Raw genomic sequence first — 18937 nt, forward strand, 5'->3', positions numbered from 1 at the left:
CTCTCCTGAGCGGCCGCCCCAAGCACCTGCTTGACAAGCTGGTGCCTGGAGCCGGCCCTGGTGCACAGCATGCAGTATTCACATGGAAAATGTATGCACAAAGCAAGTCGCAAGTGCACCTGTAAGACTCCAGATTGTGTTTGAGGCTTGACAGTAAGTGAAATAATCATGGGGCCTGATCATTTTCTGTGGGAGAAATTAAATAGAGGGGGGTGTGTGTGTGTGTGTGTGTGTGTGTGTTTTTCCAGGAACTGGTACAGTACTTGTAGAATCAACTGCTGCCATCTATGATGAAAACTTTGTTGCCATGCAGTCTGAGACCTTGTCTACCCACAAACTTGCACCAATTTAATTAAACTGGTTTAGTTCAACTGGTACAAAACCTGTGTGGACACTCCTAATTTCGTTTAAGAGTGCTTGCTTTTGGTTCAGTTTAAATTGGTTCCTACTTGACTTCAGCTAAACCAAAATATGCATAAACAGGGGAACGATGAGTAGGAGTAGGGTGGTTATATTCTGTATTTAGCTCTGGTGCAGCCACTGCTGGAATACTATGTCCACTTCAGGTGTCCACAATTCAAGAAAGATGCTGATAAATTGGACAGGGTTCAGAGAAGAGCCACGAGAATGATTAAAAGACTGGAAAATCTGTCTTATAGTAAGAGTCTCAAGGAGCTCAATCTACTTAGCTTAGTAAGGAGAAAGTTAAGGAGGTGACTTGATCACAGTCTATAAAGGGCCAGATTTTTAAAAGGTATTTAGGTTTTTCAAAAGCATCTAGGAGCCTAACACCCACTGAAATCAATGAGTTTAAGGTGCCTATTTGCTTTTGAAAATGCCTCAAGGTGCCTAAAGAGCTTTAAAAATCTGGGTCTATATACATACCTAGACAAATTCAGACTGGAAATATTATGTAAATTTTTAACAGTGAGGGTAATTAACCATTACAACAATTTACCAAGGGTTGTGGTAGGATTCTCCACTATTGGCTATTTAAAAATCAAGATGGGATGCTTTTCTAAATGATATGCTCTCTAATTCAAACAGGAATTATTTTGGAGAAGTTCTATGGCCTGTGTTACACAGGAGATCAGACTAGGTGTTCACAGTGGGGCTCTTAAAATTGACTTCTGTACTCCTCCCTGGCAAGGGGAGTAGCGCTAAAAATCGACCTTGCTGGGTCGAATTTGGGGTAGTGTGGACGCAAATCGATGGTGTTGGCCTCTGGGAGCTATCCCAGAGTGCTCCATTGTGACCACTCTGGACAGCACTTTGAACTCTGATGCACTAGCCAGGTACACAGGAAAAGCCCAGGGAACTTTTGAATTTAATTTCCTGTTTGGTCAGCGTGGCGAACTCAGCAGCACAGGTGACCATGCAGTCCCCCCTGAATCTTAGAGCATAGAATGTTTCTACGCTCCCCCTATCATCTCCGTCCCTGAGGTTATCACAAATTAGAAGGTGAAATAAAACACACTCGCGATGACATGTTTTCTGAGCTCATGCAATCCTCCTGAACTGAGAGGGCACAGCTTAATGCATGGAGGCATTCAGTGGCAGAGGCCAGGAAAGAATTAAGTGAGCACGAAGAGCGGAGGCAGGACGCAATGCTGAGGCTAATGGGGGAAGCAAACGGACATGATGAAGCATCTGTTGGAGCTGCAGGAAAGCCAACAAGAGCAGACCCCCACTGCATCCAGTGTATAACCGCCTACCCTCCTCCCCATGTTCCATAGCCTTCTCACCCAGCTGCCCAAGAACGCAGGGGGGGTGGGAGGCTCTGGGCACCCAGCCGCTCCACTCCAGAGGATGGCCCAAACAGAAGGCTGTCATTCAAACAGTTTGATTTTTAGTGTGGCTACAATAAGCAACGTGGCCTTATCCTTCCCTCCTCCCCTACCCCACCCGGGCTACCTTATCCGTTATCTCTCTTTTTTTTTTTTTAATTAATAAAGAAAGAATGCATGGTTTCAAAACAATAGTTACTTTATTTCAAAGCGGGGAGGGTGGTTGGCTTACAGGGAATTAAAATCAACAAAGGGGGTGGGTTTGCGTCATGGAGCAACACACACAACTATCACACCGAAGCTTGGCCAGTCATGAAACTGGTTTTCAAAGCCTCTCTGATGCGCAGCATGCCTTGCTGTGCTCTTCTAATCGCCCTCGTGTCTGGCTGCTCAAAATCGGACGCCAAGCGATTTGCCACAACCTCTCACCCCGCCATAAACGTCTCCCCCTTACTCTCACAGATATTATGGAGCACACAGCAAGCAGCAATAACAATGGGAATGTTGGTTGCGCTGAGGTCTGACCAACAGTGCCAGTGAGCTTTTAAACGTCCAAAGGCACATTCTACCACCATTCTGCACTTGCTCATGCTTGCCGTGGTATGGCATCTGCACGGGTAACCCAGGAAAAAAAGGCGTGAAACGACTGTCTGCCGTTGCTTTCAGAGGGAGGGGCGACTGACGACATGTACCCAAAACCACCCGCGACAATGTTTTTGCCCCATCAGGCACTGGGAGCTTAACCCAAAATTCCAATGGGCGGCGGAGACTGCAGGAACTATGGGATAGCTACCCACAGTGCACCGCTCTGGAAGTCGATGCTTGCCACGGTAGTGAGGACGCACTCCGCCGACTTAATGCGCTTAGTGTGGACATATGCAATCGACTGTATAAAATCGATTTCTAAAAATCGACCTAATTTCGTAGTGTAGACATACCCTTAGACTGGTACCATTACTCCCCTTTTCCTGTATACGAATAGCTATACTGGTATAAAGCACCTATATACTGATATAACTGTGTCTACACTTAACAGCTGACTAATCACTCAACTCAACAACAAAGGAAAACGATCTAAACACCACTAATGCTCTTGCTTAGCAAGACCAGGTGCTGCAACCAACCTTCACGGTCAGTAAGAAGGAACTGAAAGGGTGAAGGGCTGGTGGCGCCTGATATACCGCCGCATGAACGAGGTGCTCCAGAGGGCACCACAGCCAGCCCTACAGGAACTGTTAATGCAAAAACCCCCAACAACTGTACATGTGAGCACGCACACACCTAAAATGGAATCGACATGAGCAAGCACTCGAAGAAGAACTGTGTCTATAGTAGGAGAGCTTTAGTACCCTGGGGAACTTGGGGAGGGATAGTGCCTTTAAGATGGTGGAGCCTGGACACTGTGGTGTGGCTAATCTGCACTGCAAGGGGTTTGATGCAATGGAGCCATGGCCCCCTTCCTCCTTTGGAAATATCCCCCCCCTTGGGCGTGTACATAGGGAGAAACCCTCGTGTTCCCTGAATGCAGGCACTTTAATTACTCATGGCTGTAGAGGTTGTCCCTAGGATGGAGCATGCATGCAAGAATGACTCCTTGTGAGCTCTCCCCTCAGACCCTGCCTAAGAACTAGGTGGTATACAGCCAACTTTGTCCATCTCCAACTCTGTCTCTGCCTGCAAAACTAAAGGAGAACTCATCCAAGCCCAAGGATCTGGCTCCAGATTTCTCACTATATGGCATGGCATACAACTGAAATTTGAGATTTTAAATACCAAGTATGCAAAATTCCCCTCTCCACATAAAAAATTTGAAACAACTTTGAATAGCAAATAAATGAGAGGAAAATTACAAGCTCTTCAGACATTGCACAAATAGACAAAAAGGTAAAATTAGCTGAAAATATTATTGGTTATGGATTGATTATCTCCATGCATGAAATGGAATGTAAACTTAACAGAGAGTGACTTTTAGAAGAAAACCAACCATATAATTAAGGAATGAAGTTATGGAATTAAGGAATCCACAATGTAAGATTTCCCACTGGATGCGGTAGGGTTGAACCTGAAAGCACTCTGGCTCAGGCATTGGGTGCAACCGTCAGGGAGCCACAAATTCAGGGTAATGAAATTTATGGAACTGCATTGCTCCTTTGGATTCTCCTCAGTGGCTGAGGAGGCAGGATTTGCCCCACCAGGAGGTTCTAGACCACAGGAAAGTCCTAGAAAACAACCCATGTTGCCTGGCAGCAGGAGGGACGGGAGAAGAGAAATTAAACTGACCTTTTGAAAAGATGATCTCATCATTGCATTCTTCCTCTTTGCAAGAGCACATGAACAGCAGTCCACCAACTTCTTTCTTCTCTTTCATCACACATTGTTTTGAGCCAGGCTCCTCCAATTTCTGTCCAGAGACTGGCAGAGCAGGATCATGACATATTGTTTCTAAAGTTGTGTTTGCATCATTCTGTCTCCTAAAAATGAAAAGGAGAATTAAAAACCAAAACCAAAAGGAGACAATCCTATCAAGGGAATTGTTAGGACTCTTTCTGGGTTAAATTCACCCTGTTGTGAAAGTTAGGTTTATATAGTCTTACTGTAGCTTCTTTGCACAGGGATGAATTTTACCTTCTGTGGGCTTGTCTACATTGGGGATTTGTGCACTGCAGCAGCTACCTCAGTATAAAACCAGTGGACTTTGATGGGAGCAGAGTTAGGCCAGCGCTGAATGCTTTTCAAAAACAACACCCTAGCAATTCAAACTAAAGTTAAACTGAACTGCTTTGAAACTCAGAACAGACTTAGTTCAAATTTGAGGCAAAGGTAAATCATCCTTTCATCTGAACTGGTTCAGTGCTGTATCTTGTTTTTGTCTAGTTCCTGTTCCTTGAACTTCCACTGTCATCAAGTAAAACGTGCTAAGCATTGGATCCTCTCTGCAGTCTCAAGGTGAAGAGATCCCTTTAAAAAAATTCACCCACCCCTGAACATTTTGTTTCTGTGGTTATCAGCAAAGATAGCAAAAATCTTTGGAAAATTTTAATTAAAAAAATTAATGATCTCTGCAAAATCTGTGGAATTTCAGGGTGTTTTTTCCCCTAAGATAGTTTCGGCAGTGAGTGAGTATGTGCGAGTATGTATTTTAAAAATATAGGGCTATTACAAACCAAGATAGCTCCACTGACTTCAACGAAAGTGACACCAATTTACACCAGCTGAGAATCTGGCCCATACTTTTGATGATTTTTTGGTCCACCTCTAACATTTCATTATACAACATAAGAGATGGGACTAGAAGGACAGCTCAAATGTATGTATTGACTCATTAAACTGGCTTGCCTTTGCTGTTTCTAAACACAGTTGCATTAACAATCCAGAGAATCTCAAACTGCATTGCAGCCACTTTGTACCACACAGAACATTTATTTTACTTTTCAGACACAGAAAAAATATTTAATAGAACATTGCACTATTTCTACATTTGACGTGTCTATGTTCATTCATGCTGGACACCTTTTCAAGTGAATGGATGTAACAAAGCCGTGAGCCTCATGGGATATTTCTGATGATTAATCAGGTTTTCACCTAGATGTTCCTAATTAGGCTTCAGCATTAACATTCAATGACATATACGGAAGGTTTGCAAGTTGTCTGTGCTGTTGCTTCTGCCTGGTTGTGAACTGAAAAAAGACAAGAATGTTTTGGTTTTCATTGTCAAGGCTGGTTTCATGACTAGAAGGGCAAGAACCATTTAATTCTAAACATCAACAGAAAGTTTAGATTCATCAATCACTCAGGAAAGCTTCACACGTCATTGAATTTTACATGCCCACGGTTTCTTTTGTTTCAGGTATAGTTAAATAATCTCCAAGAGTCACTATATTTAAACAGGAGATAGAAAAAAGGATTCCTTTATGTATGCACTATTATACAGGTAAAGCACTTCTGCCCATACACTGTATATAAAGCTCCTGTGATAGGCACATATAATCTAAATGATAGCGTCAGTTTGTTGTTTAATGGTTTGACTTGAAATGTTGCTTTCCTCCATTCACATCAGATAACACAACCATGATCTGCTCTTAAGAGTCACAAATCTGTTTCTACTTTCAGTGTGCTGTGGGTGGATGCAGTTTAATGGGCTGAGGAAAAACATGACTCTTTTTCAACAGCAGCATAAGTTGGAACAGAACTGTTTTTTAAAAAAAACCCAACCCCTACACATTTCATATCCGAATTTCTGTTAACCTCAAGCAATTCTAGCACAGAGAAGAGTCAGAGCCAAGAGAATACAGTCTGTCATGGTGGCAGCACTTAGAGCGAATGTTCCAGAAGAAAGTTTTCAATGTCTTGACAGTAAGAGCAACTTCTAAATGAAGTTAAGACCTTCTCCTAACCCATAAAAAAGAATGAACTTACCATACTGCTACACAGACTTCATTCTCACTCTCACAGATGGAAGTGCGGTTGCAGTTGCTTTTGCAGTGACCTTGGTGTGTGCAGGTTGTCACCTCCACATCACAGAATTTACACAGCGCATGCAGTTTGTATTCATTTCCCTTCATTTGTTCTATAGGCGAGAGACCATCAGCTGGAGGAGAGAGAGAAATAAAACACTGTAGTAACATCAGCATATCAGACTGCATTACAGTTAATCACAATAGACAGTAGCAAACAGCCCCCCACCCCCACCCCATAAGTCAGGGATATCTCAAATTTGCCCAACTGGAAGATCACTCCAGCAATTGGTGTTCTCTCAAATCCTGGTTTCCCTCAATTCCTGTTTACTTCAATAAGAACTGAAGGCGCTCTGTGCCAGGAAGGACTGAGCCCAGTTTGAGTTTCATTTGCACAAAAGAAGAAAGTTGCATCTACCCTTATTTTTAATACAGGGGTGAGCCAACATGCAATATGTTGCAACTTTGTTCTGAGCAGCCTGGCAACGGAGGATGACATAAGCACGGTTGGGAAAGGAGTGTACTTGGGAGACACCATCATAACTCTAACCCAAGGTGGACAATGTGGGGTTGTCTTCATTGCACTGTTAGCTTGAGGTATAACTTGAGTGTTGTCCCTACCCTGATTCCTGTCCACACACAAAAATCCCTAGCTCGAGTTAAGTGGTGCTTTCAACTTGAACCAGCTAGCTCTTTGGGGGCATAGGTTGAAGCATGAGTACTGATGATACTTGTGCTAGTAATGCAGGGAGGACCCATCTACTTTGTGCTGCTAATCCAATCATCTTGAGCCAACTTGAGCGAACTCTGCAGTGAAAACACTCTGTAAAACTCTAAATTCCAATTGACGCATGGGCTGAACTTTTGGCTACTGCTCCTTTACACAGTCACTGTAAAGGAAGATGAGACAATTCATCCCATTGAGGCCCCAAGTATGATTTTCAGGAAGCATACTTTTAGTTCAAATACTATTTTGAGATCCCAACACGACTGCAAGGAACAGAAAATGCCTATGTAGAGGCATATTTACTTAAAATAATATGCAACTATCTGAGATGGCGAAGACTTTGACTATAATAGTTTCAATACAATTCACCCATAAAAGTATGTAGAGCCAATGTAAGCAGATATCAGGCTTTACTGATTACAATGCTTTCATTGTAGCCACCTGTAGATGAAAACTATATTAATTTGATGCTATATGTCCAAATGGTGTTAGTCAACATACAATAAGAGATTGGAGGTTCATAAAATTCCCCTCTCCTCCACAAGCACTACAATCAATATTGCCCCCTAGAATTTGAAAATATTTACCATGTTTAGAAACACTTTTCAATAAGAATTAAATATACGTGGCTGGATGCCAGAAGAAAAAAGCACTGGTGCTAAAATTTTCAGGGGATTTTTGCACCATTGTAAGAGGGTCAGAGAAAGGGGTCCCTCACTCTTCCCTCCCTCAGCCAAGCAATGCCTGCTTCCTAAACACGCTGTGGATTTGACCCTATGGCTCTGGTCCTACTGTTATTAAGACCAATGGCAAAACTCCCACTGATTTTTAATGGTGCAGGAAAAAGCACTATGTGCAAGGGGGAGGATGGCATAAGCGGACTGGGAGTTTTCACTGGGGGGGAACATGCTGGCAATAGGTTACAAACTGGCTAGAGTTTAGGCCTTAGATAAACATTCATCTTATTAATTACTTGTGTTGCAATAACTCCTAAAGCTTGCAATTAGGATCAAAGCCCCATTGGGCTGGGTGCTATACAAACACAAAGGAACAGTTTTCAGCAGGGCCGGCTCCAGGCACCAGCAAAGAAAGCAGGTGCTTGTGGTGGCCAATGGAAAGGGGCAGCATGTCCGGGTCTTCGGCGGCAGGTCCCTCACTCCCTCTCGGAGGGAAGGACCCGCCGCTGAATTATGAAGGGCGCGGTACAGCTGCTGCTGAAGTGCCGCTGATCACGGCTTTACCTTTTTTTTTCCCCCCGCTTCACCGCTTGGGGCGGCAAAAAAGCTGGAGCCGGCCCTGGTCTTCAGGAGCTCATAATCTAATGTAGTATAATACATCAAATCTATTAAAATTAGTCATTACAAATTTTTTGTTAATCTCTGTGTGTGACAGTGCATCTCACTTAAAAATGCAAGGTACCTTATTGGCACTATTTATTAGCTGGATTAGAGTAGCTCCTAGATATCCCAACTAAGATCAGAGCTCCCTTTTCTACTAGGGGCTGTACATACACTAAAAGATACTCCATGACTCTAAAAGCTTATGATTTAAATAGGCAAGACAAAAAGGGTGGGAGAAAGGAGGTATCACTATCTCCATTTTACAGATAAGGAACTCAAGCACAGAAAGCTTATGCTCACATTTTTAAAGGTATTTCAATGGGAGTTAGGTGCCTAAATACCTTTAAAAATCTGGCCCTAAGATGACTTGCCTAAAGTCTTACAGGAAGTCTGTGGCAGAAACAGGAACTGGACTCTCTGTCAAGTCCAAGCCTTCACTGCAAGGCCATCCTTCCTCACACACAATACAAAAATGCTCCAACTCCAGAGCTCACATTTTAGGGCTTGTCTCATTTAGGGTGACCAGATGGCAAATGTGAAAAATCAGGACAGGGGATTGGGGAGTAATCGGTGCCTATATAAGAAAAAGCCCCAAATATCAGGACTGTCCCTATAAAATCGGGACATCTGGTCACCCTAGTCTCACTGTACTGTTGTTTTGAGGTATAACTTCAGCATTGCCCCTAAACTGACTTCTGTTCACACGCAAAAGCTCTAGCTTGAGTTAAGTGGTGCATTAAAGTTGAGCCAGCTGGCCCATCAGGGAGCGTGGGTTAAAATGTTGAGTGTTGCTGATGCTGGAGCTAGGAATGCAGTGCTGAAGCAGCTACCCTGTACTGCTATTACACACACACTGTGCTGCATGAGTGTTGTTCTCTCACTTCAGCTAGGCTAACTTGGATTGTAGATAGAGCTAACACTGCAGTGAAGACAAGCCTTTAGATAAGCTGTTTGAAATACAGTGTTTGGTGACAGACAGGGCCAGATTCAGCCAAGCTTCTGCCAAGACTCACCCACTGTAACAAACCAGTGACAATGTCTCTGGATTCACCCCAAGAAGGGAATCTCCATTCCAAGCCACTTGATTTAAAAAAAAATTCAGTTTGGGGAAGCAGCCCATTTTAAAGTACAGTACATAGCAAGGGCACAAACCTAAACCAAGAGAGTCCTAGGCTATGATTCAATTGTTAGCGAGGAGTCAAAGAAAGAATTCTGGATAGTCAAGGTCAGCTTAATTTTTAACAGGATTCAATTCAGGAGCAAAAAAAAAAAGGGGGGGGGGAAGGGGGAGGGTTAGGACCTCCAGTCTGACTTCACTTTGAATTTTCCTTGAAAAGGATGGCCGTAGAGCCTAGGTGTTCAGTACCTAAGTCACTACTCCCCATACCATTCCACTCAGATGCAATGGGAACAGATGGGGCAAGGGGCAGACATATTCCTATTCAAGTAGAGGCTGGTTTGAAGAGTTGGCCCTTAAAGATGAACTATGTTTTTCTAGATATTGTTATACAGCTCTAGCAGGTGTCTATGTGCCATTCATTCCTTTAGCTCTGCTTTGGCTACCCTGAAGGCTCAGATGACTGTTTCATTCAAAGTTAGTTAAAATGAAGTTTGACTTTCCCCCAATCGAGCATTTATTGATATGTTGAAATCAAATTGGTGACTTTTAAACTGTGCAAAGGGACATGAACCAAAAATCTACATCCAGATGCAAACTTGGCCTCTAGAACGCCTCCCTCTCTCCTGTTAACAGGCCATACCAAACCCCTGGATATGAATACACCCAAAACTCCAGAAAAATTCAGATCTGCTTCCAAGCTATGTAGCTCAGGGCTGTCTCCAACAAGTTTACACACAGGTTGTAGGATGAAACATTGGTAGGGGTCTCCTCGATGGGAATGCATTGATCCCTCTCTCCCTGCTGTACATCACTAGACTTACTTGACTGCACCATTCCCAGGTTCTTGCTGTTACAGTCAACACCCTAGGGCTTTCTCGTATAAAGTTGAGCAAACAAGATCATTTGGCCTTTTTAAAGCAGAAACGGCCTCGAATTTTGCATGAATATAACTGCCCATGTAACTAACATTTGCACATGTAAACTAGTATTTCCGCACACAAAATTAGAGACTATGCTGAAGCCATTCTAAAACTTGTTTTCAAGGCAAGTATAATCTCATATGGTCCTGTAATGTTTCTCTTATTTAGACTCACAGATTTATAGGGCCAGATTTTAGCTCTCCCTTGTATTTTTGCCCTCCAAATAGGTCCAAAACAAGGGATAGTGTTTACTTGGCCTCCTGTATTCTGGTTGTCCATGGGTCTTTCAACAGACCCAATACAGCACCGATCACTCATGCCAGAAGCACATGGCTATAGGTAGAGACGGAAATTCAGATTAAAATACATGGACCATACCTATTGATCCCTAGGTCTGACCTGGGACAATCCCTTCACAGCTCAAGGCCTTAGAAATATCAGTGCTGTGTGTTTTGGGGAGCAAGAATCGTGGAACAACAATTTTATCCCATGGCTCACTTCCCAGCTGTGGCTTTCCAGGCACACATACACAGTACACCTCGCCCAAAGTCTATTCGCTGTTTGCTTTGTGTCTCTCCTGTGTGAGTGTCTAACTTTCACTGAGACCTCAAGCTATAGTTTATGTTCCTCTTATTTGCTGAGTATTGTGAGCTAATAGGAGGACTGTGAAAAGCCCACAAAATGTAAACAAAACTAAGGCCTGGTCTACACTAGGCTTTTATGTCGACTTTAGCGCCGTTATATCGAATTAACCCTGCACCCGTCCACACCAGGAAGCCATTTAGTTCGACATAAAGCTCTCTTTAAATCGATTTCTGTAATCCTCCCCAACGAGAGGAGTAGCGCTAAATTCGACATGGCCATATCGAATTAGGCTAGGTGTGGATGGAAATCGACGTTAATAGCTCCGGGAGCTATCCCACAGTGCACCACTCTGTTGACGCTCTGGACAGCAGTCCGAGCTCGGATGCTCTGACCAGCCACACCCCCGGGAAAATTTGAATTCATTTTCATTTTCCTGTCTGGGCAGTTTGAATCTCAGTTCCTCTTTGGACATCGAGGGGAGCTCAGTAGCAGTGGCAACTATGCAGAGCTCTCCAGCAGAGATGGCCGTGCAATCCAATAGAAAGAGGGCCCCAGCATGGACTGATCGGGAAGTCTTGGATCTCATCGCAGTGTGGGGCGATGAGTCCGTGCTTTCAGAGCTGCGCTCCAAAAGAAGGAATGCTAAGATCTACGAGAAGATCTCCAAAGCCATGGCAGAGAGAGGCTACAGCCGGGATGCAACGCAGTGCCGCGTGAAAATCAAGGAGCTGAGACAAGGCTACCAAAAAACCAAAGAGGCTAACGGACGCTCCGGATCCCAGCCCCACACATCCCGTTTCTACGAGGCACTGCATTCCATCCTGGGAGCGGCCGCCACCACTACCCCACCCCTGACCGTGGACTCCGAGGATGGGATCATGTCGGACATGACAGCGGACGGGGAAGAGGAGGAAGGAGATGAGGAGGACGAGGCAGTCGACAGCGCTGGCACCGCTGATTTCCCCGACAGCCAGGAGCTCTTCATCACCCTTACCGAGATCCCGTACCAACCGTCCCCATCCCTTACCCCGGACACAGAATCAGGGGACGGATCAAGCAGTAAGTGCTGTAAACATGTAAACATTTATTTAAAACAGAACGGTAATATTTATACTATTAACAATGTATATTTATAAAAGTGCTGTAAACTAGTAAAAAAATAATCAGGTACAAAACAGGAATATTTACAAAGGTAACAAATGGGTTTTGCATGATTTCTCTGTCTTAGGCTCTTCTCAATTTAGTCCCAAGTATTTTAAAAAAATTTCACAATGTCCGTTACTACATGATTCCCAGGCCCAAGACGCTCCACTCCAAAGTCCCAGTGCACCTACGCGAAAATCCGGTCAATGTGGCCGGGGATCGACGAGAAATCCTCGTAGGAGAACTCCTCGTAGGTCTCGTGGAGGTAGAGCTCAAGCCTGTTGATCAGGTTCCGGGGTAGGGCGATCTTAGTGGGCCCTCCGTGGTAGCAGACATGTCCCCTCCATGCCACAATCAGGTACTCGGGGATCATGGCCCGACATAGCATGGCGGCATACGGCCCCGGTTTCTGCATGCTTTCCCGCAGCATGCGTTCTCTCTGGGTGTCCGGGATCCTCAGGAGGGTGATGTCGCTCATGACGCCCTGCTTTGAATTAGGGAGGGGACTGTTAGTATTGGGACTGCTTTACAGCCACGCGGTGGAGGGAGAGGGGCAGCATACAGGGATCTTTCCCTGGGACAGCCGCGAGGGGGTGGGACAGGGGCAGAGTTGATGCTGTCCTGATTGCTGGCAGCAGAGACTGGCATTGCTTTCAATGTGAAAGGAGGCCAGTGCTACTGCTGGAGTTTTAAGCAGCCACAAGTCTGCGGCTTACCATTATTGCCCGCTCCAGAAGTTCAGGTCTCCAGCCACAGTTCTCTGAACACTCCAAGACCTCCGCAAGTCCACAGGCACTGAAGGCGACGGCCGAAAATTCGACCTTGTCCTGAGTGCGCATGTGAGAGGTTCAGTGCATGGTCTTGTTCACAGAGAAAGACTAGGTTCTTTGTATACAATTTCATTTATCTGTCTCAGGAATTCACTCCCTTTTTAAAATTCACACAGACACATCTGCGACTGTCTCCCAACCCAGCCTGTCAGCACACTCCCAGAGGCTAGCGCAGATTAGGCGGAGGAAGAAGAAGACGCGTGAAGACATGTTCACAGAACTAATGGGCTGCTCCCGAGCCCAGGCAGCCCAGCAGACACAGTGGAGGGAGAACTTGTCACAAATGCACCGAGCAGTCATGGAACGGGAGGAGAGGTGGCGTCAGGAGGACCAACAGGCTACTGAAAAGCTGCTTGGACTAATGAGGGAGCAAACGGACACGCTCCGGCGCCTTGTGGATGTTCTGCAAGACCGGAGGCAGGAGGACAGAGCCCCGCTGCAGTCTATCTGTAACCGCCCTCACCCGCCACCAAGTCCCACACCACCCTCACCCAAAGTCCAAAGAAGGAGGGGCGGCAAGGGCCGTTAAAACTTTCAATCAACCCCTGCAGACTGCTCTAGCAGTAGAAGGCTGACATTCCCCAAAATTTCATAAGTCCTTTCCTACCCACCTCACACAAGCCCCCGTCCAAGTTTCACCCCCCACGTTTCATGTCTGGTTCGCAATAAAATGTTTCTTTCTGTTCATTACTGTTTCAGTCAGGTTCTTTTGAGGGAGAGTCTGTCTGGAGGGGGGGAAGGGGCTTGGTAATTGGACAGGACAGTCACCTTTAGCAGGGTACAGAGGCGGTGTCAGGTCCAGCATCAGGACACATACACAGTGCAGTCACTGGTTACCCTGGTCAGTCTGGGAGGTGCTTTTCATGTTTTTGGGGGGGGGGGTTGCTCTGTGACTTTGTGGCGGGGGAGGGCAGTTACAGATCTTATGCAGCGGTCCTTATCCTGGCTCACAGATCCACGCAGCAGGGGATCTGTAACCCTACCCCCCCTGCCAGAAAGTCACATAGCCGACACATACACACAGTCCCCCCCAGGAGTGCTGGCAGGCTCCATTGAAATAACCAGTCCACCAGTGCGGAGCCTGTCATTCCGGGAGTTTAGAAGTATCATTTGCATCAGAACACTAAACCCGCCCCCCGCCACAGTCTGCGTCCCCGGTTTAAAATATTCCCGCGAAAACAGCAATACAGACAACGGTGTTCATTAAAAAATCGAAATGATTTTATTTTTTGGGAAGGGGAAGGGGGTGAAGGTTGTATGTAACTGGAGAGGATAGTCAAAATGGACTGGGTAAAGAAACGGGGGCAGGTTCAGCTTTTCTGTCCACAAACTGAAAAGTCACTGGTTGCCCTGCTCACTCAGGAACCTAGCTTTCAAAGCCTCCCGGATGCACAGGGCGTCCCGCTGGGATCTTCTAATGGCCCGGCTGTCTGGCTGGACGTAATCAGCAGCCAGGCTATTTGCCTCTAGCTCCCACCCCGCCATAAAGGTCTCCCCCTTGCTCTCACACAGATTGTGGAGCACACAGCAAGCTGCAATAACGATGGGGATATTGGTTTCACTGAGATCACAGCGAGTGAGTAAGCTTCTCCATCTCCCTTTGAGACGGCCAAAAGCACACTCCACCACCATTCTGCACTTGCTCAGACGGTAGTTGAACAGTTCTTTTTCTGTGTCCAGGGCGCCAGTATAGGGCTTCATGAGCCAGGGCATTAGCGGGTAGGCTGGGTCCCCGAGGATGACTGTAGGCATCTCCACATCCCCAAGAGTTATTTTGTGGTCTGGGAAGTAAATACCTTCCTGCAGCCGTCTAAACAGACCAGAGTTCCTGAACACGCGAGCGTCATGAACCTTGCCCGGCCATCCGACGTAGATGTTTGTAAACCGTCCCCGATGGTCCACCAGTGCTTGCAGCACCATTGAAAAGTAGCCCTTTCTATTGATGTACTGGCTGGCCTGGTGGTCCGGTCCCAGGATAGGGATGTGAGTCCCATCTATAGCCCCACCGCAGTTTGGGAATCCCATCGCGGCAAAGCCATCTATGATGACCTGCGCGTTTCCCAGGGTCACTACCTTTGGGAGCAGTACCTTGACGATTGCCTTGGCTACTTGCATGACAACAACCCCCACGGTAGATTTGCCCACACCAAAGTGGTTCGCGACTGACCGGTAGCTGTCCGGCGTTGCAAGCTTCCAGAGGGCTATGGCCACTCGCTTCTGGACAGTGAGGGCTGCTCGCATGCGGGTGTCCTTGCGCTTCAGGGCAGGGGACAGCAACTCACAAAGTTCGAGGAAAGTCCCCTTCCGCATGCGAAAGTTTCGCAGCCACTGGGATTCATCCCAGACCTGAAGCACTATACGGTCCCACCAGTCCGTGCTTGTTTCCCGGGCCCAGAATCGCCGTTCAACAAAATCCACATGCCCCATTGCCAACGTCATGTCCTGGGCGCTGGGGCTCGTGGTTTCTGACAGCTCTGTGCCACTCTCCGACTTCAGGCTCTCACGGCGGTGCCGTAGCCTCCTCGCCCGATTTCTCTGCATCTGCCTCAGGGAAAGGTGTATGATAAGCTGCGAGGTGTTGAGAACGGCCACAAGTGCAGCGATGGTCGCAGCGTGATCCATGATCGCAGTGCTGTGGCGTCCGCGCTGTCACTGACCAGAAAAGTGCGCGAACTGATTTCCCGCCGGCGCTTTCATGGAGGGAGGGAGGGCGTTAGTGACGGACGGATGACGACAAATTTTTTTTACCCAGAAGGCATTGGCGGCTCGACCCAGAATTCCGATGGGCAGCGGGGACTGCGGGAACTGTGGGATAGCTGCCCACAGTGCACCGCTTCCAATATCGACGCTCGCCCCGTTAGTGTGGACTCACAAAGTCGAATTACTGTCCTTAGTGTGTCCTTAGTGTGGACACACACGTTCGACTTTGCAATATCGATTCCACATATTCGATTTAAGTAAAATCGAATTACCCTCGTAGTGTAGACATACCCTCAAACTAACATGCTTTCTTTTTTTGGGATATTTACATTGAAAACCTCACCCAGGCCTCAGGGAAGACTTTTAAAGCATTGGCAAACTCATCCTGCTCATAACTCGTGAAGTATAATTGCTGCCATTTCTCTTCTCTCATTCTTTATTACTTAGGATTTATGCACAAAATAGTCGCTGTGAGCTGGACTTCCCCGCTTTAGAAAAGCCTGCTGGGAGAGTGAAGGGAAAGCCAGCAAAACTCTGTGAGGTTTAATTCTTGTGGAACTATCCTGCCTGCTAGAAGAAGCATGAATTTGGGACCACTGCCTCTCCCAGCCCCACAGACCTTGGGAATTTGCAGGAAGGAAGACACCTTTATCAAAGAGACAGGAGATATTATGTAGAGAGAGGTGCATGTCTCTCTCCTTCCTGGCAGCACAGTTCCAGCAGGGACTGGGTCCCTTTGCAGATGCACACCAGCTGCTATAGAGGAGATCCAAGCTCTTTTGCCTCATGCCTGGATGTGGGCATGGAAATCTCCAGGCTTTGCCGGGGACCGTGCTGCAGAGAGTATCTTCCCTGCTCTGCCCTCTCCTCTCCACCACCCTACCCTTCCTCACAGCAGAGCTCCATTTGGGCTGAGTGCTACAGCATCCACATTGTGCAAGTGAAGGGATCATGGTGCCAGGGAGGTAATACTCCTTCCTTTCTAGGCAGGCCTTCCAAGCACTGAGGAGCCCTGGGTGGGGGAAGGGATGATTCCAGCATTTATGCTGAATAGTGAAAACATCATAAGTTATTTAAAAAAAAAAAAAAAAAAAAAGTTGGGTTCTTTTTATTTGCTTTCTGGGTTCGGGGTCTTTAGGGTGTACTTGAATGATTTTTTCAAGCTTTTCTCTCTACATTCCTTAGTTAGAAACTTAGCGTTTTTAATAAATGAAAACAGAGTCCCATGCAATCACAGGACTCCAGGAGCTGGGGCTTTAAGAAAAACATCAAATATTGTAAGACTTCTGATAAAATCATGGGAGTTGGCAACACTGCACCAATGCTTGATGCTAGAGCTAGCACGGAGTCACAATGTGATGTCACTGTGAGCCAGGACATGGGAGCCCCAATGGGCTGTAAATCACCATTTAAACAAAATATTTATATCTTAAATAGTAAACATTTGAATTGTACTCTTGTTCATTAGGAATCGGTTATATTCTTCTCCATTTAGCTCCTATACTGTGTCCTACAAATTTGTGTCACATTTGACACTAAACTTCATTCACCAGTAGGCTCAGAAATGCCAATTGGGATTAAAAATGTCTTTTAAAAATAATTCGGAGTTTACTCTTCATGAGAAGTGCTCCTTAGATTGTGAGATTTCAAAATGCGGGAGTGAGCAAAATGGTGCAGCTATCCTCAGTGTTAGCTCCCTATGTGTGACATCACAATTGGCTGCTTTTGAGGTCATAATGAGAGCATGATGACTTCAGGTGGGAAATAGGCAGCAGGAGCAGATCAACTCTGAATTAGATTCTCTTTTCATGCAACTATTTCTAGTTGTGCAATAAAAAGGGAAGTAACACTTCCCTTCCCCCCAGAATCTATGACATAAGCAGAGCTGTTACAACAAAACAGTCTTCAACATTTCCCATGAGGCATCATTGGCTTTTTAAAAGGTTTCAGCAGTAATATTTAGATATGCATGTACTCAAGAACTGTGGATCTGTGGTTTGATATATGCAAGGGGCTTGATCCAGCAAAGTGCATGTGTAGAATGTTGTGCATATAGGCACAGACCGTTTGATTCTGCACCAATGAAGTTAATGGGACTTCTAAGTGATGAGCAGGAGAGGGAGGGCAGGAGAACCTGCACTGAACTCAGTGTTTAAATGTTTTGCGGGATCATGGCCAGAAGGCTCAAGACCTTGCAAAAGCAACGTCTTAATTAGAGCACTGCTGTGCTGCCAAGCTACTCTTGCTAATAGTAGAAGAAAGGTCAAAGAAGGGAGCATGTAGTTAAGTGCCTCCTTTGTAACCTGAGCATAGTGCCTCACACTATGTCTCCTCAGACACAACCATTCCTTTTCTTCCACTGCTTTTGAGAGTGCGGGAGCACAACACACAATGGACTTCCACTCAATGAGGAAGACTGTGCTTAGCCTCACAGTTACAGGGCTAACAACACTTCCTGGTCTCCCCAAGCACATCCTGTCAGGTCAAGGACCAGGGCCGGCCCACAACATTTTGGCACCTGAGGCAGGGAGCTCAAATGATGCCCCCATGCCCCCTCGCTTGGGCCAAAACTTTGAAAGGTCTCAATTCTTCCTTCTTCCTGTTCTTCTACTCCCATGGTACTGCTCTGCTACCTACCCAATAAAGGAGAACTAACAACTTAAAATGGCTTGTTCAAAAATTTTAAGTAACACTTAACTTTCAAACGCCTGAACAGCAAATGTAACTTTTCTTGTCTGTATAGTAAACACTGGCATTTTTATCTGTTTGAATAATCAAAGTGGTGCTTGCCATGCCTTCTTGGTTGCAAAGATTTGAACTGCTTCCTGAAGGTCCACAGTCTGGGCCAGATCATGCTCTATTAAGATGGTTGCAAAGTCGTCCAGCCTGTGTCATTGTGGAGCGTAGATGTGTTTTTATCAACTTCAGCTTGGAGAAGCTGCGTTCTCCACTGGCAACTGTTACAGGAAGCGTTAGACGTATGTGCAGAGCAACAAAAGCATTTGGAAAGAGGGTGGTCATCTTATTTGTGCACATACACCGCTACCTCGATATAACGCCACCCGATATGACACGAATTTGGATATAACGCGGTAAAGCAGTGCTCCAGGGGCAGGGCTGCGCTACGCACTCCGGTGGATCAAAGCAAGTTCAACACAACACAGTTTCACCTATAACGCGGTAAGATTTTTTGGCTCCCAAGGACAGCATTATATCGAGGTAGAGGTGTATATTCCAGAACAGCCTTTGGAGTTGATCCTGCTGAAATGTACCTTGAAAGGGCTTTCAGTTCATCACCTAAATCACTCGCATCAATATCGCACATGTCATC

At 45.9% G+C, this 18937-nt stretch overlaps 1 protein-coding gene across 3 annotated transcripts in view; it reads right to left on the reverse strand.

The window, feature by feature from the left end:
• The window catches only part of TGFBR2 (transforming growth factor beta receptor 2), a 78095-nt gene that overhangs the window by 38274 nt on the left and 20884 nt on the right, over window positions 1-18937 (reverse strand). For all 3 annotated transcript variants that reach the window (XM_024212116.3, XM_024212115.3, XM_024212114.3), the window contains 2 exons: window positions 6204-6375; window positions 4068-4258 (listed from right to left, as the gene is read on the reverse strand). In XM_024212116.3, the coding sequence (XP_024067884.2) occupies window positions 4068-4258; window positions 6204-6375 (363 nt within the window). The remainder of the gene's footprint in view (window positions 1-4067; window positions 4259-6203; window positions 6376-18937) is intronic.

Source organism: Terrapene carolina, unplaced genomic scaffold (genome assembly GCF_002925995.2).
Source record: "Terrapene carolina triunguis isolate 2854851 unplaced genomic scaffold, T_m_triunguis-2.0 Scaffold84, whole genome shotgun sequence".
Classification (NCBI taxonomy): Eukaryota; Metazoa; Chordata; order Testudines; family Emydidae; genus Terrapene; species Terrapene triunguis.